At 47.0% G+C, this 23883-nt stretch overlaps 2 protein-coding genes across 4 annotated transcripts in view; one reads left to right on the top strand and one right to left on the bottom strand.

The window, feature by feature from the left end:
- The window catches only part of si:ch73-390b10.2 (Golgi pH regulator), a 108461-nt gene that overhangs the window by 42083 nt on the left and 42495 nt on the right, over positions 1 to 23883 (top strand). The gene's annotated exons all lie outside the window — the stretch shown is intronic.
- Positions 879 to 20437, bottom strand: st6gal2a (ST6 beta-galactosamide alpha-2,6-sialyltranferase 2a). 3 transcript variants are annotated; one of them, XM_023792630.2, is made up of 7 exons: positions 20193 to 20436; positions 12675 to 12802; positions 8961 to 9760; positions 6202 to 6299; positions 6010 to 6111; positions 5624 to 5798; positions 879 to 4357 (listed from the first exon to the last, which is right to left on the bottom strand). In XM_023792630.2, exons 3-7 carry the CDS (start codon positions 9721 to 9723, stop codon positions 4110 to 4112), a joined length of 1386 nt encoding a protein of 461 aa, XP_023648398.1. In that variant the 5' UTR covers positions 9724 to 9760; positions 12675 to 12802; positions 20193 to 20436; the 3' UTR covers positions 879 to 4109. The 3 variants fall into 3 exon arrangements, with proteins under 3 accessions (XP_023648398.1, XP_023648312.1, XP_072554507.1); XM_023792544.2 differs by lacking the exon at positions 12675 to 12802 and having other exon boundaries at positions 20193 to 20437; XM_072698406.1 differs by lacking the exons at positions 12675 to 12802; positions 20193 to 20436 and adding an exon at positions 11667 to 12660.

Genomic DNA, 23883 nt, shown 5'->3' with positions numbered 1-23883 from the left:
GACCATGGTCTACAGTTATGCCAGGCTGGCGTATGCACTCAAGCAGGTGAGTGAGGCAAAAAAACAACCAATAACATATAATAACTCCTAAAAAAAAATAGCCAGTCGCACATAACTCCTACATCCCAGCTACATCAGCATGTTTTTACTGTCATACTTAGATGGTGCTAAATAAATTTGATTAATTTTCCTTAGTATATTTTGCCATCTAACAATATTGTCATGAATGAGTTTAACCTTTTAAATGTCATGAATTAGTTGGTTGAAGGCATCAATTTTATCAAAACAGGAGTATGTTACTTTTATCATCTAGAATATTCTACCAAGATATAATTTACAGAGATGAGCTACTAGTTTAGTCTGGAAAAAAAAAAAAAAATCAGGAGTCCTGCTTGACATGTGACGTAGAATCGGTAAATAACTGTTAAATCTCACTGGGTCATTAATCTTACTGGAATATTTAATTTTACTGGCATATTTATTTCACCTTAATTGAAGGATCAACATCACAAACCAACATCAGGGGACATTTTTCAGATTGCACCTACAAGATGGAACTTCCCATAATTCTTTGCTTTAGCACTAAGGTAAAGTACCGTGGTTTTGTGGCACAGCCTGTCCACATTATCGCCAGCTGAGGCACATCTCATAACCTGTAATGCGGGTGGGGGAAAATCTGCAAGAGCGCAGTACCACATCCTGCCTGTGGTGGTCACCGTGGTGCTATGCTAGTTATAGCCAGTTTTGGACCACCAAAGCAGCACTGACATTATCTCCATGATCTACATCCTCCTGAACGAGCGGGTGAGCGCCCCCTAGCTGTGTAACCCTGCATTTACACCAGCTACACCCCTGTTTACAATACTTGCCAGACACGGTTTACCGTACAGTGCTTTATTTACATATTAAAAAACAATGGACTGACATGTGAGGGAAAAAACAACATATACAAACTATACCAGCTTTTGTTTTGTATAAACAAATTGAATTATGTAAAAAGGACCAAATTGGTCAAAAGGAAAAATTCCCTAAACAAAAAAGTCCAGTTTCACTTACTCGTCAAAGCAGTTTTAATACCTGTCAGTATTTAAGGCTGTTCCTATGTGAGTTTTTGCTCAGGATTAATTATTTCAACGTCTGCTAAATCAAGTAACGTGCAGAAAACGTATTACCGCCCCTCCACACCCAAAAAAGTGATCGTGATCTTACGTAAAACAAAGTAGTCTCACACCTGGTAATTCTAGAAACGTGTACCTGGTTTTGTACCTTCACAGATCAGACTCCCCAATGCCAGCATAACAAAGTAACACTCGTGTGAATAGATCAGGCACAGTGGGATGAGTGTAATTCTGAAAGCAACCTGTTCACCTGCTGCACTCTCATAATAAAGTAAACACCGGAAGCAGCCATGAGCTCAGATGGCAGACTGCCAAGTCAGATATTCTCAGTGCCTGAGAGCAGATCTGAGATTAGCATCACTGTCTTGTTGTATGCTGGCGATTCAGGTTCTGGTGAACCAAACGTATCTTCACTAAGGGCTCCAATTCTTAGTTGTGATCGCTCGATTGGCTGCTGCCGATTTTAATTTTAAAATCAAGATTCAAAACAGAGGATTAACTTGTTTCTCTACAGTTTAGGCTACAAAGAGTCACACAGCAAACGAGAAAAACATCAAGTTTATCTTCGTCACCTTTGTTCGGTTGAGGTGGCATTCAAAAAAGCATCGCTCCCGAATTACCATGTCTTATGTCAAGCAAAACCGACGGAAGGTCACATGTTCACAAGGCCAGCAGGGGGGTGGGGGCTGGAATCAAGCTTCCCTGCTTGGAAAGGCTCGTGACATGGGGGCTTTCGGCTGTCTGCTCTGTCACCCCCCAGCTGTGTTCAGGACTGAGCACAAGGGTTTATCCTAAATAAAGAAGTGGTCCCTCATTTCATTTTCCCCCCCATTTCATTTCATTTTCTCCCCATTTCATTTACTCCCCATTTCATTTCCAGAAAGATGACGGCATGCATAGCCTCTCACAGGCCACCGTTTGTGCTCACACAGGCCCACCTGCTCTCTGCGTTACAGACAGCTGTACTACAAAGAGGTTTCGCTGGCTTAGCGAGGTTTCCTGAGGCTTAGTTGCAAGTTTCAGGTACTATTGTCATGGTAATTTACACTGCATGTCTAACCTGCTCTGAGCATGTTAAAGTGCAGGTTTTCAGCTTCGAGGGGCAAGTCCAGTCAAGTCTATAAGTATATACAAACCGCCCCTTTCACAAAAAACATAGCAGATTAAAGCCACTTTAATCAAATGGACGGCCGATACCACTGATTTTCTTTTTATTCTGGTACAAACAAAGTATAATCAAATGTTTTTATCCCAACACAATTGGTTCCCACTCATCCTGGAGAACTTGGAAAGTAGCCAATAAACTTTCCAGTCATGGAAATGTCAACATATTCAAAACTGCATACGGCAGTATTATTTGTTTGCTGAAATTTTTCCAGGACAGCACAAGATTTTCCAGGACATTTTACTTTTTCCTCTCAGTTTCCATGTGTTTTCCATGACTGGAAAATTGACTTTTTTCTAGGTTTTCCAGGATGAGTGGGAACCCTGAGGGCCAGGAGTGCTGAGGGCGGTGCTGAAGATGTGGGGCGGGGGCTGTCACCCAACTCTGGGCGTAAAAGACGCTTCATAGTCACAGGTCACATTTGGACATTACACCTGAATTTATTCATGTGAATAAATAGGAAATACAGCAGAAATACCTGCTGGGTCACGTGACAGAAAACACCCTTCATTTGAAAGATTACATATGACAAGATATGGGGGGGGGGGGAATCGCCTTCATTTGAGGGATTAAACTCTCTGGGATAGTTTACTACCATTGCTCCTGGTCTGGTGAACTGAACGTGCTACAGTTTCAAGGTAAACACAAAAAAAAAAAAAAAAAAAAAAAAAAAAATACAGCATTCTGCATTATACAGATCAGAGATCAACACTGTGGAGGATTTGGGCCGTCCAGCATCCCAGCAAGGCTCCGTACCTTTAACCACGCGGATGAACGTCAGCGATCTGTGGAAAAGCCGCCTTTGATCGCAGCGAGTCGACAAGGCCCAGAGATTTCAGCCCACAGTGCTGCCTGGGGCTGTTCAGAGACTTTTTGAGGGAGAGGTGCTCAAAGATTATTAAAGGGGCACTCAGTACCTTTAAAGTTCATGTTAAATAGTCCGGGCAAAACGGGCCGGTGATCAGGTACCGCCAGCCTCCGCCCCCGCCAGCCTCCGCCCCCGCCATGCAGCGCCCCAATCCAGGACGAATCTGCACTATACGCAATGTGCTGAGTCACAGGACAGATGCAGGAGTGACACCTTGACCATGGCTCCGTATCTGGCCTGAATCTTCCCCGCCCTGCAAACCGGAATGCGGATGAACAGCGATGTGTCTCTCACACAACCCTGCGTGCACCTGGCTGAAAGTGCTGTACAAATAAAGCCTTTGCTCTTTCATGCAATGTCGCCATGGAAGGGGGGGGGGGCATGGGGGGGTTGCAGAGTAGATTCACTTGTACACCATGTGGTACAACAAAAAAATAAAAGGTAAACCACAAATTTAAGTGGCTCTTTAATGACAACATGCCCTTAGCTGTGTCTGGATTGGCATGTGTGGGCAAGTCTGATGGAACATTCAGTAGAATACTTAGGTCCCTCTGTGACCCCACCCCGATCACAAGGAGGGGAACTGTGGTCAACTCAAACGTGACCCCCTTGCGAACGGTTCCCAAACCGACCCCGATAAAACAGAACGGCCAATCACAGCAAAATACATCCAGTTATCCACAATACAGCCGTAACAGTGGTTGCTCTATTGCTATCCTACCCATAATTAAGTGTCTTTAGGCTCAGCTACCGCAGAGATTAGGGGGGGCAGCGCCCCCTCTTGGAGAACTGTGTCACAATCCATTCAAGGTTTCCTTTTCGAGATTCGAGGCGGGACAGTCGAAAGCCCGGTCCACCCGAATGCTAGAAAGGCAGCGACTGTGGCTCCTTCCTTGGCTCCGCCCCCTTCTCACAGAGGCGGTTATTGCAGCAGTTTGGGTCGAGGGGAGGTCGGAGGTCAGGGGTCACAGGTCACGGTGCTGAATCCGGGCAGCGTGATCCTGCCTTTGCGCTGCAGGTCGAGCTCGCTGCCGACGTTGAGCCGTGCCACCAGCACCTTCTCATAGAGCAGTGGATGGTAGGCGCCCAGCGTGCAGGCCGAGTCGTAGTACTGCTCGTAGTAGTGGCACAGGTCGGTCTGCCGCATCGAGGGGATGTACTCGTACACGTGCACCTTCTCGCACAGCGCCATCATCAGGAAGATCCCTGCCACACACACACAAACAAACCATAAGATGCTAGTTCAGTCCCAGCAGGATGACGTCATACCCGTGAGTAAGGAAACCCAAACTCTTCCTGTGAAGTACTCAGCTGATCCACTACAGGTTTTGCATCCTTGGCACTTGCAGCCCAGAGGTCCTTTCTGGGTGGAGTCAATCGAATGATGCCCCCCCCCACCACCCTCATTTTTAGCTCTACTGGTGCTTCGTGATCCTCTACTGCTGTGAACGGAAGCTGGTGGACAACCACCCCCCAGCACTGTCCGGGACCATGAGCATTCCCTCACGGCAGGGCCCACCATAACTTTGCAGCTGGCACCACGCACACTGTGACCCACCCAGACTCTAGGGGGCGCTCTCTGATGCCCGACGATCTCCCTTCACATGCTCCTGCTGCCATTCCGTACTCCGATATGAGTCATAAGTGGATCGTATCTGTTCTTCCCAGCGTTTTTTCATTTTTAAACAAATAACACTCAGTTCCTGGCTGTTTACTATATGAGACATGTCAGAAAAAGGCCTCCTTTTATTTATCGTACATTTGCTGTAAATATACCTGCGCACGCATGCATGTTTGTATTCATATCTTTGTAGGGACCGTCCATTCCTTTCTATGGGGAAAAACCCTAATCCCAGCAACGGGCAACCTTAACCCCTACCCAGCCCTAACCTTATCCATTAGTAACCAAACAAAATACAAGACTTTTGGCATTTTTAGCTTGAGTGCAGTTAGATTTTTATAAAATTGAGTTTCCCCTTTTTGGAACCAAAAAGGTGGCCCCCACAATGTCAAAATAACAGGTTTTCATCTCATTGTGAGGGCATTGGTCCCCACAAGATAATATACACATAACCCACACACAAACACACGTGACTCATATCGGACTGAATCCTGTTTTCTCATGCTACAGGTGAGAGTCTCATTTCCAACAATACAGATCTCTGCGATAATCGTTTTCAGTGCGTGTCGTGTTTCTCATTTGTCAGTCATCACAGGGCAGAGCGTTCACTGGTTTGCTGCCCTGCTGGGCTGGGCAGGGGGCGGGATTTAAAGCCACCTGGGAACATGGTTTAGAATGAGTCCTGGCAGTTACTCAAAAGTCAGAACAACGTTAGCCAACTGCACACTAGGAGACACAAGCCAGCCAATCACAGAAATGTCAAACCGAAGACCCGCCCATTTCTGACACGTCAAACTTGATGAATTTGTGAGGGCCATGAAACAAGGAGACAGGGAGAGGGAGGCCCTCACCGATGAAGCCTGAGGATGGTGGATTGGGCTGGATGCTCTCCTGCATGTTCGCCTGAATGAGGTCCCACATCTGCCAGATGAACTTGGGGTGGAGGATGTAGAAGGGCTGCTTGGGTTTCGTCTTAAGGCGCTCCACATAGGGCTTGAACAGGTTGTAGTCAGGGTTCTGGTACCACTGCCCAGGGATAAAAGGCCCGGTGAGTACCGTCTAGCAGCGGAACCGGCCCAGAGCCCTGCAGACATTCAGTGTTGGAAAATCCCCCGAGGCCCATTGTACGTGAGGCTTAGCCAGCAACAGCTTTCAGTAACTGTCAGCAAAGGAGCTGGAAATCAAAGCCACAAGCCTGGATATCTGAAGCCACAGTGCTGCAGAGCACGATCCATACCTTCACGAGGTCCACCGCATACGGCGCCGGATCCCAGGCTACCAAAGCCACGTCCTTGTACAAGGCACTGGTGTCAAACTGGTGCTTTGGGTTGGCCAGGATCTGAAAGCATTCAGACAATCCGTCACATGGGGGGCAAGCGGGCCTCTGGGACCCCCCCCCCCCATGCAGGATCCGCGCGCGGCATCTCACCTGAGAGTTAACGATGCGAATGCTGGTCTTATTCCCGACGTCGTCCTCGTAGCCGTCCGTAGGCGCCGCATTGAAGCGGAGGACGGCATCATGGGAATCTGCGAGTCACAACTGGAGTCTGTCAGATGGGCCCCGAGTCACACGGCACCAGCAAAGCTGAAACGAACTCCACCCCTCCCACCCATCCCGTCCCGTCCCGTGTTTGTTTTTCCACAGTCAAAAACCGACACTGATTTGTGTTTATTCTAATGTACATAGTGCAGTATACTGATTTCAATGTTCGCTGTCTGAGGCAGACCAGCTTTTAGTGTTTTTAGTCCAATAACTTAACCTAAGCTTAACCATAAGTAACCAACCAAAATACAAGACTTTTGGCATTTTTACTTTTTTGATTGCATTCACAGATTTTTATAAAACTGAGGTCATCCAAATGGGGACCTCAAAAGATGTCCCCAAAAGCAGAGAAATTTCAGGTTTTACTGCACTTTGGGGACAATCCATGCAAACACACACAGGTTTGTAAGTATATCTTTGTGGGAACTCTCCACTCATTTCTGTGGGGAAAATTCTAATCCCAACATGATGACCTTAACCCCTACCCAGCCCCAACCTTAACCATAAATAACCAAATAAAATACGAGACTTTTGGCATTTTTAGTTTTTTTGATTGTATTCACAGATCTTTGTGGGGACCTGAAAGATTGTCCCCACAATGTCAAAATAACAGGTTATAACTACATTGTGGGGGACATTTGGTCACAACAATGTAATATAAACACAATAGACACACAGATTCCTTCTATGGCAAGCGGAGGTATCAGTGTGTGTGTGTGCTGGTTATAATGATGCTGCGTGTAAAGGGTTTTACTGTAAGTTTGTGCACTGCTGCTTTAGATGGCTTTAAACAGCCTGTGATGCGTTTTAAATCATAATTAAATCCGATAAATCGACCGATTTCCACAGAAACTAAAAAAATGATCAAGGGGGCCAAGCCTCCCTCTTGCTGGTGAGTTAATACCGGCCGTTTAGCGGATTATAGGTAGGAAGGGGGGCTGTTGGATGACTATATATAATCATTTACATAATAATGTACATGATTTTGCATATATTTCTTTAACATATCGCCCCCGCCCTTCGGCACTAATCTTTAAAATGGGTAGAAGGCATGTGTAACAGCCAAAGGTTTCATTTAAGAGCAGTAAAGTCTGGAGGTTATTTTAATACCCTGTAATGACACAGTTGCGTCTGTAAGGATGAGACGCACACACACACACACACACACACACACAGACACACACGCACACTTTTATCCCCCTATCAATCAGCCAATCCTAAACTCTTAAAAAACACAAATCCAGACAAGCCAGAATGTGTCCATGCATCTGGACATAAAACACACCTGCTAGCACTCTCACACACCTGCTAGCACTCTCACACACCTGCTAGCACTCTCACACACCTGCTAGCACTCTCACACACCTGCTAGCACTCCTCTGCTACTTCACTGGCGTCATGCACCTTTCACGAGCGAGAGCTCGAACCCCCTTTTAGGCAAGGACACCTGTGTGTGGGCGGCTGCGTGGGAGGGGGCAGAGCGAGACTCTTGGTCTTTTTTAAAGTTCAGAGAGGTCAGACAAGGACAGGCGACTGCCAGGGACAGGGACAGGGACACGACACGCAGGGACACGCGAGGCAATCCCAGTGCCCGCCACCGCAGGGCAGCCGAGGCGATTACTGCTGCCAGCCCTCGGCAGCTGCACATGCAGGCAATGCAGCCGGCGCCAATTAGCAGCACCGCGCCTCTGCAGATGCTAATTAATGGACGACAAATAAACTGCATGGCGGCTCCTCAGTGAGTGCAAGAAACAGGAAGGGGGGAGGAGGATCAAAGCCATGGCCACATCCCGGCCACATCCCCCCCCCGGGAAGCGCTAGGGGCCTTTTCCACTTTCCACATCCCTCCTTTCGGTGCGATGGGTAAAGACACCATCTGAGGGGTGTGAGGAGATGGAGCGACTACAGGAGACACGTGGGACGCTGCCTAAGCACGGTTTGGACCATCCATCCATTTTCTGTAACTGCTTGTCCCATTCAGGGTCGCAGGAAGTCCGGAGCCCATGGGCAGGACAGAAAGCAGGGAACAACCCAGGGGTGCAGGGGGAAACTGGAGAACCTGGATGAAACCCCACGACAACATTGGGAGAACATACAAACTCCACATACATCACCACAATGTCAGCCCTAATTTTGACCATTTCCCTTAATAACAGGCTGCTTACAGGCCAGGGACCCCCCCACACAAAAACCACACTGCTCAGACAATCTATGCAACGGGGTTCATGGACAACAGGCCAGGAAATGGCAGAGGGTCAGCAGGGCGACACCAAACGAACAGCAGCAGCTGGAGGAGCTCGGAACGCGAGAGTCTGCCGCCAGGGTCACATGACCACAACCGTGATTAATGAAAGAACAGGATTCGGAGAAAACCTTATGTGTGCACACACACACACACACACACACACACACACACACACACACACTGATACTACTCATATGATGTATGTGAACGGTAGTTACAGTGGTGGTGGTTGTTATCTGATCGCAGTGACATGTTTTTATGAAACAGAGTTTCCCTTGTTGGGCTGCCACAATATAATATATATAAATCTGCACACACACCCACACACACACGCACGCACATACGACCTTTGCCCCCAGGAAACATCCAGAGGCAAAGCATTGCGGTTCCCGTCACTCACCGATCTCGTCTCCCAGGGCAGAGTTCAGGATGGCCCCAGCAGAGGTCACCACCGCACATGTACGAAACTTCGAGGCGAACATCTGCTCCAGAGGTCGAATGGGAACCAGCCTGCCCCAGCCCAGCTGGGAGAAAGGCTCCTCACGCCCGTCCAGGGCCCGGACCTGTACCCGTTTCTTGAGCTCACATAGCAGCTCGCTGCCCCTGAGCTCTGCGTTCCGGCGCCCCCTGTAGGCCACGTGGTGCTTGTTAGCCATCATGTACTCCCTCATAGCACTCTGCAGCCGGGGGCTCAGCATCTGAGCTGAAATGGACCCCTTCCAAAGCCCTTGCAGCACCGTCCTGGACTTGGAGAAGTAGTAATCCCCCAGGTGTCTCTCTCGATGCCAGCGTTTGAAGGTCCGCGAGTTCTGTTGTATATCCCTCTGCGGCTTTTCCTCCTCCTCCTGGCTCTGATCCTGGGCCCGGAGGCCCTCGGGGTAATCGTTGATGGCGAGCAGCGACTCCCGGGTCTGGAGCTCTGGGTAGGCCCCCCCTTCGGTCTCCTCCGGACTCTTCGCCTCGCCAGGGCCAGACTGGGGCCGCGAGCCCATGATGGCGCGGGGGCGGCCCTGCGGGGGGGCCAGGCGCTGCGACTCCACGTGGAAGACGGCGGCCATGCCGTGCGAGTCCAAGAAGTAGGCGAAGAGTGCCAGGAAGAAGAACGCCCATGCCAACATTCCCAGCAGAACCAGCTGCTTCCAGTGCTTCATGCTGGACCTCATGGTCGCCTCAGGGGTGGGAGACACGGGGAGGCTAGGCCTGCAAGGCAGAATCACCACAGTAAAATGTACAACCTCTCTCTCTCAGCTACCCCCAAATCTGTCTCAATCCTTCCTGCTGGCAGGCTGGTGTGTGGACAGCACCCCCTGCAGGCCTTGGCCAGATTGCAGGCACCCTGTTGCTTAGCAGACTGTCCCCCTGCAGGCATCCCATCTCCATCAGCTGCGTTCAAATCGCCGCGTGGGCGGGCAGAACCCCCCTCCTCAAATGAGCATCCCCCAGATCTCACGCTCCCCCTTCTGCACGATTCCTCAAGCGTTACCCGACGGCTGGCAGGATGCGGAGGCTGTTCTCTACGGCCCATCAGCACATCACCATATCGTCTAGGAGACGGGCTCGCCTGGGCCGTCCGCCGAGCTCCCAAAGCCTCGCAGCCATTTGGCTAATCTACCGTATCTCACGGCTCATTTATAAAGGCACCGCTGCGGATTTGCTGAGGACCGGCAGACTCTGGTGGTCCCGGGCATCAACCCCACTTCTACTTTCCGAAACGATTTTATTTGTCCTCTTGGCTTTGTAAACGGTGAGTTTTTGTCTCTCCATTCATTCATGTTTATTTTATGTATTTATTTATTTATTATACCTATTTAAGAGAACCGTACAGCGCTTTAGTCAACTGCTGTCATTTCAGTTGTGTTATATAAATAAAACTGACTTGACTGGCCTCTCATCCAAAGCTCAAGAGCCCAGCAGTAACATCACCGTCAACCCTTGGGTCTGACCCGACAACCTTCTGTTTACAGACCCAGGACTCCAACCGGCCTGGCGCGCTGAACCTGCAGAGCCGCACCAGTGCGCACGCTCAACCCTCAAACGCTGTAAAGCAGCCAGATGAAGTGTCCTGACATGATCGCATTCCGCTCGCCACTCAAACAAGCCGACGGCGTCACTCACGACGTCGGTAGGAAACAGGATCTGGGCTTCAATCAGTGCCTTTGTTGATTAAAACAGTGGCATGACACAGCCTGTCACCAGCAGCTTGTCACCTTCGGGGGGCTAACAACAAAAAAAACAGGCCCTCCCAGCACCCCTTGGCATTTTATGGGGGTGGTTGTTTGATGGTAGAGGGGGGAGGTGGGGGGGTCCTGGCTCTTTAGGTCAAGGGCCTGGGGCTTTGAACCCAACGGCCTCGTCTCCAGGGGGACAGAGAGGGGCCCCAGAGCACCAGCCCCCCCCACAAGCTTGCTGAAAAGTGACCTGGATTGCAGCCAGCTGTGGGGGAGGGGGGCACCCGGATATGCTGGCACAGGAAGCCAAAGTCACAGCAGACACGTGGCGCATGGGGAAACTCTCAGAATACCCCCCCCACTCCCAAGACGTTTTTTTTTGTGGGGGTGGGGTGGGACCGGACCCCCCTTCCCGGTTCTGTAGTCAGGAAGACAAGACAAAACAGCGACTGGCTTTTGGCAGCTTTTTGATTACTGTAGCAAAAAATGTCTTCAGAAGTATTTTGGGGCGATGCAGAGACACCGTCCACTTTGGGGGTGGCAGCAAAGGGTGGTCACGCCTCCCACATTCCACAGACTCTCAGTCCACAGATGGGGGGGGGGGGGGGGGGGGGAAGCACTGCCCTGGGATATTAATTACGGGGCTGGCGACTTCGGGAAGGAGCTCCACGCCGCATCTGGGTGGGGGAGCCAGACAAAATCGGTCAGGCCTTTAAAACGCAGCGCATCGACTGAGGGGCCTAACAAGCCAAAGGTTAAGCAGAAATGAGAACTAGAATAATGACAGCAGGTCTGAGCCCCAGAAGGGTGTGTGTGTGTGTGTGTGTGTGTGTGTGCGTGTGTAAACCGACATTCAAGAAACACCAGTGGCATTAAAAAGGACAATGGATTAACCTAAAGACCCAAGGATAATATCAGCTGGGCTCTTAATCACTCACCAGGAAGCTCTCCGCATGAAGAAGTGCCTTATTCAGCGTCCCCATGTTTAAATCACATCCACCATTTCACGAGGAACTGCACAGGAAGGTCCATAAGAGCTGAAGATCAAAGAGCCCCAGGGCGACCAGCCGTGTAATGGCCACGCGCACCCCCCACCCGCCCCAGATTCGCCGTCACCGCCAGACAGACAGATTGCGTTACGCACTACTGGTAACAAGATACCGTGCCGTTCCCACGCCGTCTTGCTCCGGCTCGACCACAAATATCATTTTCTCCACCTGTGGCGGTTCTCAGCAGCACCGGTCCCTACTCAAGGAGTTTTAACGGTCCATCCATCCATCCATCCAGCCATCCTCTGCACCTGCTTGTCCTAGATTGGGAGGTCTTGACTAAAGCTGCCATTTTAATTATATAAAAGAATGGACAACAATACAACCAACAGAGGCAAGAGAAATATGAAAATGGCATATAAAATAATAACATGGGAGATAATCAGTCAAGATTATGACCTGTGTGGAGCAGGAAATCCCGCGGGTGTTCCCCGCTCCCCTCCGACCAATGGCACGGCCCGTGGGTGTTCCCCACTCCCCCCCCACCACCAAACGGAACCTCTGTCCTATTCCCTGCACCTTCACCACATGGACAACTACCTCCCACTGGGAAGGAGGAGGGAGTCATTAAACACATATGATTACAGGACTGTTAGTAATCCAGAAGAGGCCCCACCTGTCATGCCTTTGAGTCAGTACTCAAACAGAACCAGTTTAGCTATTTTCAGCTGTATTAACAGGCATTTATGGAATAAACCATTTATGAAGAGGTGAAAAACTCGACAGGAGAGAAGGGCAACAGAACTGGGATGGGCGGACAGTCCCAGGACGACACGCAGAACAAAACTAAAACAAGTAACTAAACATGTCAAGTGTGCCATTCAGCAGAAGGTCTGAGATGGGTGTTTGTGCGTTAGCACAGCCAGGCTGGTGAAGAAAAGATCATTTAATGTTCACCTGGAGCGTTCTTGTGCTTCACACGGCCACAGTCCGTGTCCACGGTCTGCCCAGCTCAAGCCCCCTCAGCCAGGGTAACTGGGGGCTACGTATTAAATCAGGCCCAGCTCAGCAGGAGGTCCAAAAAGCTGGGAAACAGACACGGAATTGGCTCAAATCTTGATAAGTGTCAAGCAGGGTCCCGAGGTGAGAGTGTGTGACCTAGGGCTGGCCGATGAGAGAAAATATCATGATTGATATCATGATTATTCGATTTTAATTAATGAATGATTTTTTTTACTGCCCTCATAGTTCTCTGACAAGATCTTTTCTGTAGATATGCTGAACAATTAAAGCTTAAAGCTCAGTGTCGGTGCCCATGTGATCCAATCCACTAGCTTTGCTTTGACTGAACACGAAATAACGTTTGTTGGACAGGCCCTGACACTGAACACGACGTAGTAATAATCATGAACCTACACTACAATTCAAAAGTTTTTGCACACACTGAGATTTTCTACATTTGCATGTTACTAAATATTCACAAAAAAACACCCAATATTCTTTGCTAACAAATTTACAGTATGTTCACCAGTTGAGTATACATTTATTAGCAAGAAAATGTCATATCTTTGATTCATCAAAATAACCTCCTCTAGCAGTTATAACAGCAGAGCAAATTTGAGGCATTCTTTCTACAAGGGACATTAAATACTGCTCTGTTTCATGGGATGAAACGGTTAACTGGTGCATTTAAAGTTAAAAGGACAGCCTAGAATTTGACTGCCATCACCACACAACCAGTTAACAGGATGTCAGACGTGCACTGTTACATACTCTTTCCAGGTTGTAAAGGAAATTTTCATTTATAGTTGTTCACTCAACTTTCCCATACTTAACAATAAAAAAACCTGTAGTTTATGAAAGAGATGGAAGTGGCACAAACATTTTTGAATGGTAACGTACACAAAGTATTATCCGAATTAACAGAGATGACCAAGAATAAGTTGTGAGAGGTTCTAAATGTCAGTCTTGCATTTCCAATTAACTATACATGCCTAGTGTGACCATCACCCTCCCAAAGCTGACCTACCGGCCAGCCCACACGTCAGAAACGACATCCATCATCAAAGAGAGAATGCGTTCATCATCGCATTCAACATCTCAAAATCTCAGATCTCTGGAGGGAGCGACCATCAAGCTTGGAGGCAGTGAGGAACCAGACACAGACGTTGAGTGTGGGAGGAACAGAGACCAGCATGGACTTTTGAAACATCATCCGACGGCAGCAAACACACTGGCCCCGTTTCATGGCCGTCTCCATGCGCTGACCCTGTATGTCCCAGACACCCCTGGGTAAGTTTACCACTCCAGTTATACAAGGGACATAAAGGACTTTAATAAGTGCACAGTGATTTTACAAAATGAATCATCCCTTCATTAGCAATAACATAGAGACATTCAGCAATGAATGAGAAAAGCCCCATAATAATGAAAATTAATGTCATAAATCTCCATCTCCTCCGCAGTGAGAGAAAGTCAATAGAACCTTGAATGTGATGAATAAATTATTGTGGTGAGTTAATTAAAAACAAAAAAAGCGCTTTCTGTAAGAGATTGATTTCTTTTACTGATAAAGCCTTTTAAAGCAGTTCTTCTCAACTAGGCCCTCAGGGATCCTCAGATAGTCCATGTTTTTGCTCCCTAGCAGGAAGCAAAAATGTGGACCATCCGGGGTTCCCTCAGGACGGCGTTTCGAAGCTGCTAAATGGCATCAGAGCTTGTTTTCCCATCCATCAATCCATCCATCCTGCTTAGCTTGGTCAGGATCACAGAAGCCTGGAGCCTGTCCCAGGGCTACAGAGGACATTTGGGGTACGACGCCAATCCATCAGATCAACAGATTTGACTTGGAAATGTCAAGGAACATGTGAGCACCACACACACTGAGCTGAGGTGGGATTCAAATCCATGACCCTGGAGATGTGAGCTCCAGGACCTCCAAGAGTGTGTTTTTAACATCAACCGATTTGGAAATGCCAACGTCAAGAAAAGCCAATGGCAGGTGAGCATACGTTAGGTATGAGCTGCGCGTTGTGCTGCTAGATCACTTGCTTTAGCTCAATATCGTCTCTGTGGAATCCAAAATATTTCCATGCAGCGGAAGTCGCATGTCTTTTGGTATCTTAATTCTTTTTTACTTTTCACTTAATTTTTGAATTTCTCACAAATGCGCCACACTGTCTGAGTGTGTCCAACAGGAAGGATGAAAATGATTATGGCTGGCTGTGCTTGGAGAGCACAGGCAGAGCTCATGCAAAGCTCGCTTAGGTTTCCTAAAATTCACAGCTAAAATCAAAACATTCTGTTAGAGTAAAAATGTTCTAGTGAAATTCATTGATTATTTCCATCTGGCAAATCTTATCGTCGCCCCCCCCCCCCCCCAGCGGAAATTCTATCGCCAAGATCTCAAAATACTGCAACAGCGTCGCTTTTCAAAATACCATCAAAAAATGCCATTTACCACGTTATGATGTCCAGGCGGTATGAAGGTATAAAAAAAATTAGATACTGCCCAAGCCTAGTCTCAATCTAGCTATTACAGTACTTGCGATGCGACAGCGTGCAACTGTGCACTACCTGCAATGTCGATATTAATGCGGCACCTCGTGCAGACCTGCCTAGAACCTAGAACCCTCAGGTTACAGCATTAAAACTCTCATCGGCAGCAGTAGCACCACAGGGTTTCTGTATCCGTAATACCTTGCTGATGTCATCACGTGTGCCAAAACCCAGCCGATATAGTATCTGCTCAGTGCCCTCGAGAGGAGTATGTGGAGTTAAAGTCATCGTCCTCCAGAGACACGGTGGTCGGCTCACATGTGTGCAAGTTACATGCGGCAGGGTGGGGGGGGGGGGGGGGGTAATTCAGGCAGAATTACTTCAGCATAACTGACCGCATGGAAGCAAGTACTGTCCATCAATCGGGGCCGTGGCAGCATTACAAATCCAGATCCCAGACCACCCATTTGCTATGTACTCCTGCTGCATACTGGTACTGGTGACTTTCCTGACCCCACCATAGCGAGGACATGTACAGACATTCTTCTGGTGTCTGCCTGCAGTGGGAAAAGAAGAATGCCATGTTTTTCCAGTCTAGTTCTGCCTTCAGTCATTTTAAGCATTCATGCAGTGCCCTTTGCGTCAAACGGAATAACGAAAATAACGACTTCTCTAAATTGACGGTTATATTACAGCATCAGTTTGAGTCACGATACTAGGCAAATATGACCTAATGTGATTATTGTACAGACAATCTGGAATTCCATATTCACTCATATCCATTTTGTTCAAATACTTAGTAAATACTGTAATGAACCCCAGGAAAAATAAACAGACATCACCCAACCACTGAAGAATCGGACACAGCTTATTCAGTAATTCATTCAATCAGCCAGCAGATCATTCAGCACAATTCACATTTACAGGATTTAGCAGACGCTCTTATCCAGAGCGACATACTACAGTGCTTGATATACCATTCATCAAACTGTTAAGCTAACTTAAATCAGTATTCCAAATCTGTCTTTTCCAAAAAGCTGCTTAAACGCACACAAACGTGACTGCGAGTTTCTCATAATTTTGAGATACTAAGTCGAAATTTCGATATAACAAGTCATTATTTTTGAGATGACTAAGTCGTTATTTCAACTTAAATTATATAACGAGTGGTACCTCAGTTCTCGAACTCATTAAAACTCGAATTGATTAAAAGTTGAACCAACCAGTTCGAAAAAAATTACCTATAATTCGATCTGAATCTCAAAAGTGAAAAGCCGTGTAAGCCGACCTAAGATAACTTGTACGCGCAGGTAAATGAGTAACGCGGCACGTCTCTCAGCGGAAACAAACGGTAAAGCTTCAATCTCAGCCTCGCATTCGCTGTGATAGCATCGTGCATGTTTACACTAGCTGAATACATATATTTAGACAGTAAAAATACATTTAGACAATGATAGTAATTATATAAAATACATTAAAAAAAAGATTACTTAATTATTTATTAATAATAAACCATTAATAGATTTAATTATAATAATATTGTCGTGCCCAGCGGGGACAGAACGGAGACAAAGGCGCAGTCGTCAGGGTATCGGGGAATGCGGGGTTTAATTACAGGTAAGGCAGGCAAAACGCAGACGAAAAATACAATGACCGGACTAGGGAAACAAAGAAACGCGGACGGAATACAGAGGGCTAATGACAACCAGAAAGAGCTGATCACACGGGGATTCCACACGGGGTTAACGAGGGGGCGTGGCACACGGAAGGAGCGGACGGTCGGGGCATGACACATTGTTTGGATACATTTATTTTCTTACTTTAAAAATTAGTTTTGATAAATGTGCTTAGATGTGTTTAGTGCAGTATGTGCTTTTCTTGTTTTGTCCGGTTCATTGTGTTTAAATGGTAAAAAAATTTTGGTGTAATTTTTTTGAGGCCGGGAACCAATTAATTGGTTTTCCATTATTTCTTATGGGGAAAAGTCGATTAGAACTCGAACTTTTTAGGATTCGATCCGGAGTTCTGAATGGATTAATTTCGAGCACTGAGGTACCACTGTACATCTTTTCCACACTGGCGTAAATGGGCTTCCATAGTACCAAACTCTCCATGTATGTATAATTTGTTCGGGGACAGTGCAGAAATATAAACAAGGTCCTGAAAATAGGTAAAAGAAGCAGGCAGCTAGAGAGGAGTGTTTCACGCCACGTTACACAGGCCCTCCCCAGCCAGGTGCCCCCTCCCATCGCACCGCTAACTTCACTTCTTCCGCTGTTTTGTCGTCATCATCAAAGACCACAACCACACACCAAAGCAAATAAACATGGTGGAGCTGCTATGTGTCGTTTCCATGCTTACAAAAGACTCACAACGTAGCACTAGACAGAAGCCATACTAACTTAGCATGTAAATATATCTGTCAACATGAAACCGCTCCCAAGATCATCATTTAAAATATTAGCCTCACAACATGCACCGTGTGTCAGAATCTGGTATCACACACCAGAGTTTTAGTTTGTACCAGATGGATCGTGACGTCTTTTCCAGCAAAGTTTCGTGAACAAAATGTAACTAGAGAGCTTGGAAGCTCGAGCCTTCTGCCAGCTGCGAGACAAGCTGAGGGCCCAGGAGTCACAGCCCATGGTGGGGACAGATGTGCAAAGGCCTGGAACTAGAGAACATTCCTTAAAGCCAACCCAGCAGGACACAGTGTCTGGAGGCTGGCCATGAGGTTTGTGGTCCATCCCCTTCACAGCTCACCTTCCTCCCCTCTTCTAGCCAACAAGCCCCTGCTTTAGACCAACCAGTCAGCCGCAAATCGACAGGTCGATCTTAAAGACATTCTTAGTCAAATCACAGCAATCAGACCTTCACCTTCATGCACTACTGAGCCCCCCACCAATGACGCGGCAGCTCCCCGGATTACCTTCTTCATAAAAGTAGCCCTCACCTTGGAGAAGGTTAGAGACCACTGCTTTTCAGTTTGACTGTCACCCAAGCCCAACCAATCCAATGGCAGGGCACGTCAACCAGGGAGTTTTCAAATATATGGCAAAATATTGTAATGTTTGGCAATTTCTTTCAACTGATGGAAAGAAAAAAAAAATGTAAAGACAACTAGCAGCAAGGTGTCTGGTTACCCTGGGAATGTACACTACTGATATTTCCAGGTGACTTTCCCATAAGACCACAACACAACATATAATCGCTCAATCAGCATTCTCTGCCAGTCAAACAGCAGTCCAGAAACTGTATTTTTACGGAGGTAAAAAAAAAATAAAAAAATCAGGTCAGTGCCGGGAACAGCAGAGCGAGGCGTCACAGAGTGCGATGTCCTTCCGCTACGCAGGCTGCCGCGGAGCACGGTGGCCCGGGCGGCTGTCACGCGCCTGGCCTGCACACGGCGACCCACCTCCCAAGCGGCCACCTGCTTCAGCACGCACACACAGCACTGAAAGGTAAGCCTCACGCTGACAGGCTGCTCCGATTCCCATCAGCAGCCCCCGAGAGTTAAGCCAAATCACGGACCGTCAGGGATAGGCTGAAAACCTCCACCTGCAGCTGGCTGAGAGCTGGAATTACCATCTCAAAACCACCAAATGTTTAAAAAAATAAAATAAATGGCAATAATTTAAAAACAGGGCACTAGCGACAACTGAGAAGTATTGCAGTAAGACTGTTAGCTCAGCATGTTTCACCTAGCTAAACTCACAATCCTTACCCTTGCTGCAAATATACAACTCTCGCATACTAATGTAATTGTTAAATTTTATGTACAATGCTTAAAACTCTGTCTATGTGGAGGTTTACAGTAATAGTAACTGCACTGGATCAAAATTGACCTGTATGATAAGACTGCCATCAGTCCATGTCAGAAATGATCACCATTATTTACTAGAAAAACCGGGACCCACCACCCAAGATGGCTTTGCCAATAGTGAGTGAGTGGCCTTCATTTTTCATTGTTACTGAAACACACTGCAGTACACTGGATCGTGTTGAAAGTAAAGATCAGAGGCACGTACACAGTAACACATCTTCCAAATGGACATGCCTTACAGTCCCAGCAAACATCCATAAGAGCCCCGCTGAGGTTTCTAAATTAAAACCGCAGATGGTGAGAAACAAGCAGACTTCACTGTCGTCGAAAATGAATAAGGAGTAACAAGGATATCTTTAGCTTAAGGTCACCGCCGGAGACATTCCTGTACCTCCCGCAAACTGTCCCCAGGACACGCAGAGTCAGTCCCCCGCCTCCCACACTGGATACACCATCTGCGGCTTGCATACAGTTCTTAGACCAGTCAAAGCCCCCCTTTCCAGCTACGGACACAGCAGTGTAGCACATGCTGAAGTTAACTCAGTGTTTGGTGTTCATCTGCTGGGATGGCACTTAAATCCTCTCGCCCCTAACGAGACAGCCTGTTAGAGTCACGCTGATACATTTTAAGCTGATACTACATAACGTTCCGGCTGTATCAGTCAGATAAGACCGACTGGTACCGAGAAATTGACCTCCGTTGGACGCCAAACGATACCCGGCAGCCGGCTGGGAAGCGGCACACTGCGCGTTCCCCTCTCGGCTCCCACGGCCGAAGCCGAGCCGCATGGCCGCTGTTCCTATCACTGTTCGGGGGATAAAAGGTCCAGCAGGCAGTCCGACCCGAAACAAGCGCTCCCAACAGCAACCAGGAATAACAGAGGGAGCGGAGCGGGATTTATCCGCATGTTTGCGGGTTTTGTACGGCTGACCCCGCACATCGCTCACATCACATAAAAGAAAACTAAACAGCGATTTAAATGCTCAACGAAAAATTAAGAAGAAATCGCGAGTATCCCCGGTTACTTCACATTTATTCAGTATAAACATTACCGCACCTATATAACAAGTCCTCTAAACCCATAATGAGCGGCATTTAAAGCGGTGTTGTGAAATGCTTTGGGCAGCATGCGGGAGGGCGGACAAAGGCTCACCTGCGAGCGAAACGCGGTTTCATTCTCAAACGACCAGATCCGTCATCGCGGCGCTCCGCCCGATCCTGAACGGTCCAGGTCCGCAAAGGTTAGGCACGTCGGGCTGATGTGCCGCCGGTTAGGGCAGCACGGCTGTCCGCGATCAGTACATTAATGTGCAGGAGGAAGGCGGAGTTACCGTGCCAGCGCCAGAACAGCATACAGCCCGATGGCGAGGTGGAGGATTAGACAATGCTGACGGGGGATGGGCTGAAAGGGGAGGGGGAGGAGAGGAAAGCAGCAGAGGATGGTCTTTTTTTCATAGTGGAGTGATTTGGTAAGGCTGTCACCTTGGTCCCACCAGCCGGGATCGTCCTTTGGGAAGCCGATGACTTTTTTTTTTTTACCGCAATAAACATTTGGCAGCTGTCCTAATTTCTCGCCCGAGCACCACCCCATCATGTGTTCCTTTTTATTTAATTTATTTATATCTCTTTGTCATGAAATTGCCATGCATGTGTTACAACATGGCCGAATTGAAAATACTGCCGCTATATGGTCTGTCAGCATGCCCGGTGCCCCGAATGCCGCTGAGTTTCTGTCGCGCGTCTAAGTGAATCAAGTCGTCGCAAGGTTTCGTTGGCGCTCTTCCTGCTCTGTAAAACACATCTACATCTGAACAGCGGTCTGCCATGGAGAATGAATATGTCTGTTTCCTATCCCAGTCATTCATGTATTCCTTATGACAAACTACAATTCGGTGCTTTTTCGGAAAACGGTAAACACCTTTAGCCGGAGGTTGCTGGTTATGCCATAGTTCAGGAATGACGCACGGCGAGAAACATAATGGCATCCACGCGTGCAAGGAATAATATTTTGTTCACCTTTGACATGTTTGTTACTCCTTTCTCTGATATTCATTGTTCAATTTCTACAGGACAATAACAGTAGTTTAAACGAACTTCATATTTAATATTCAAATATAAATACAGCCCTTAGTTATCCATCGTCAGTATTAATTTTTAATTTCTCAAGTCAATGACTTTGGTTGCTTGATATACCAGTAGGCTACTTACATTTGAAGAAGGATTCACCTTGCCTACGATAACTAATCCAAAATAATAATTAATGTCAAATTATAGGACAAAGTGAATTGAAATATCTCCACTTACCACTTGAAATGTAAACTGAATATGCTTCAGGCTTTTCATTGGCATCGAGTGTGGCTGGTACTCACTTGCCACACGTTTAGAGGTTTGTGCATTTCATTTTGTATTCCTTTTTACTCTTTCAAAAAGATTTAGATCTTTATGCAAATCTAAATCCAGATCACGAAACAAATAGCAGTGTAAATAGCCCTAGTTATTGTCTGGTAACGGCAGCCTTGAACCGTTCTCAGTCTTCATAAATCAGGGTTAATTACCCTGTTTTTTCAATTGATCTTCTTGGAGCTTCCTGTAGGTGAGCAAGGGCACATCCATAGAAAATTCTGTGGCACTATCTGAGTTTTATGTTTTACACAGTTCATTTGAGTGCCGCTCGGATAGAGCTATTGAGCTGTTGGGTAAAATTCCACTTTATATTTCTTTGGGTGAAATTCATCCCTTTCCAAAGTTATTCATGATGCATGGTGTCCTAACCGGGGGGGGGGGGGCTCTCTCAGCGGGGGGTGGGAGGAGGTTTAATAAATTGTTAACAAAATGGGTACTCAGTAAAATTTGCTGGGTGGGGGTGGATTTAGCATTTTTAATAAACAAAAGACCTCGGTTTTCACTTTTGTGAAAAATTGAATACACAAATACAGCAGATTTATTGATGCAATGTGTTACGTAATCAACGGCCTTCAGGAGCCCCATCCAAATTCGGGCCCCAGGCTGTTGCCTACCCTATCTGTCCTGTTGCTGCACCTCTTGATAAAATATGCTATATTTAACATGTCTATAAATAATTAATCTCTGGTGATGAAAGTGACAATTGTTTATTAATGTCTCGCCGTCCACCTGCTGCCTTGATTGACGTTCAGGAGAAATTTGACCTAATAACACTGCGACTTGCATGTAGTCGGTCATACTCAGATACAGTACAGTCACCCATTCTCAGATACATGGTGTATGTGTGGATCGCTGAGGATGGCTGAATAGGTGAATATGGGTTTTTTTTAGTGATACTTGGTGGCTCATCCACACAGTATGAGCTTGCGTCTTCTGCTGAGCCACAACTTCACCCAGAGACACACTCTGGGCTAACAGTACAGATAAATAGAACATGTAAGTTCCGCATTATCTGACAGCAGAAAAACAATCTTCTGCATATTTTAATCTTGCAATGAAAAATGCAGTGGCACGCACTAGCTGAATAGGTGAATATGGGTTTTTTTTAGTGATACTTGGTGGCTCATCCACACAGTATGAGCTTGCGTCTTCTGCTGAGCCACAACTTCACCCAGAGACACACTCTGGGCTAACAGTACAGATAAATAGAACATGTAAGTTCCGCATTATCTGACAGCAGAAAAACAATCTTCTGCATATTTTAATCTTGCAATGAAAAATGCAGTGGCACGCACTAGGACAGGGCTGTGCAATCCTGCCCCTGGAGAGCTACCACCCTGCAGAGCTTAGGTACGGCCCTAATTTAACACACCTGATACAGATAATCAGGCCCTTCAGTATCACCTCAGTATTAGAGTATTAGAGGTTCTCATATTGAGATATAACTTTAGTGTCTGATTATCTGTACCTTAGGGCTGTACCTAAGTTCTCTAGGAGCAGGATTGGGCCTCCCTGCCCTAGTGCATTTTTAAATGATGCTTCTGAGAAAGGCAAACAGGCTTTGTCCTTTATCTGCAAAACATTTCCCAAAACATGATTTTGGAAATGTAGTTAAACTGGCATCAGCCTTTGACTAGGCGTGTAAATCTGACCATGGAGAGCACATCACCCTTTGACCAATCCTGTAACTCTTCTCCCAACGAGCTCTGTGGTTTGGCGCCCAGACCTTGTGTTTTCCTGTTAGCGTCTGAAACCTGGTTGCTACTACTGGAACTCGTCTATCTCTTTCTCTATCTCTCTATCTCCGGCCATCAGGATAGCAGGACAGACCCATGGCTGACTACAATCTAAGTAACATCAGTGAACTGCACCAGTCAAGACTGCCTGTGATCGTCATGTAGAAAAATGCAGGGGGAACCTGACACCGAACATTGAAATGCGTCTGCTAGCGTCCAGTTATGCTGGTCGTCTTTACACTGGGATGTCATGCTGAGTGATCTTGTCATTTTAGTGCAATTGTAATGCTTGCTATAATACCCTAACTTTCATTCTGATTTTAGGAAATGTAAATCATTTCAACGGCATAAACATTAGCGTGTCTCCAGCTGCTATCAATCTGTTTCTTCATTGCTACTTTATTAAAGGTAACATAGCAGTTTGCGGAGAGTGGTGTGTGGCTCAGGGGGTTAAGCCCCCTGATCAGAAGGTCGCTGGTTCGAGCCTTGGCAGAATTGCTACATTTCCTTTGGGCCCTTGAGCAAAGACCATTAAGCCTCCCAAATGCCCCCGGGGTGCCGGATAAATGGCATGACCCTGTGTTCAGACTTCACTCTCAGCTGTGTTTATGTCACAATAGAGAAAGGCAGGATATGTAAAAAGAAACATTCCCATGCAAATGGCAAATAAAGGATCGTTTCATTTTTTTTCATTTCCCAGTGACC

Source organism: Paramormyrops kingsleyae, chromosome 1, assembly GCF_048594095.1.
Source record: "Paramormyrops kingsleyae isolate MSU_618 chromosome 1, PKINGS_0.4, whole genome shotgun sequence".
In the NCBI taxonomy this organism is placed as follows: Eukaryota; Metazoa; Chordata; class Actinopteri; order Osteoglossiformes; family Mormyridae; genus Paramormyrops; species Paramormyrops kingsleyae.
The sequence above is the reverse complement of the archived record's forward strand: the minus strand, read 5'-3'. Positions and strand labels throughout refer to the sequence as shown.

What these genes read in the sequence shown, in the direction of transcription:
- st6gal2a (XM_023792544.2), bottom strand. Translation starts at nt 20,215, where the DNA reads ATGAAACCGCGTTTCGCTCGCAG. An exon ending in TTCGCATCGTTAACTCTCAG is followed by an intron (nt 6,112 to 6,201) that starts GTGAGATGCCGC and finishes GAATGCTTTCAG; the next exon opens with ATCCTGGCCAACCCAAAGCA. An exon ending in ACCATCCTCAGGCTTCATCG is followed by an intron (nt 4,358 to 5,623) that starts GTGAGGGCCTCC and finishes TGTGTGTGGCAG; the next exon opens with GGATCTTCCTGATGATGGCG.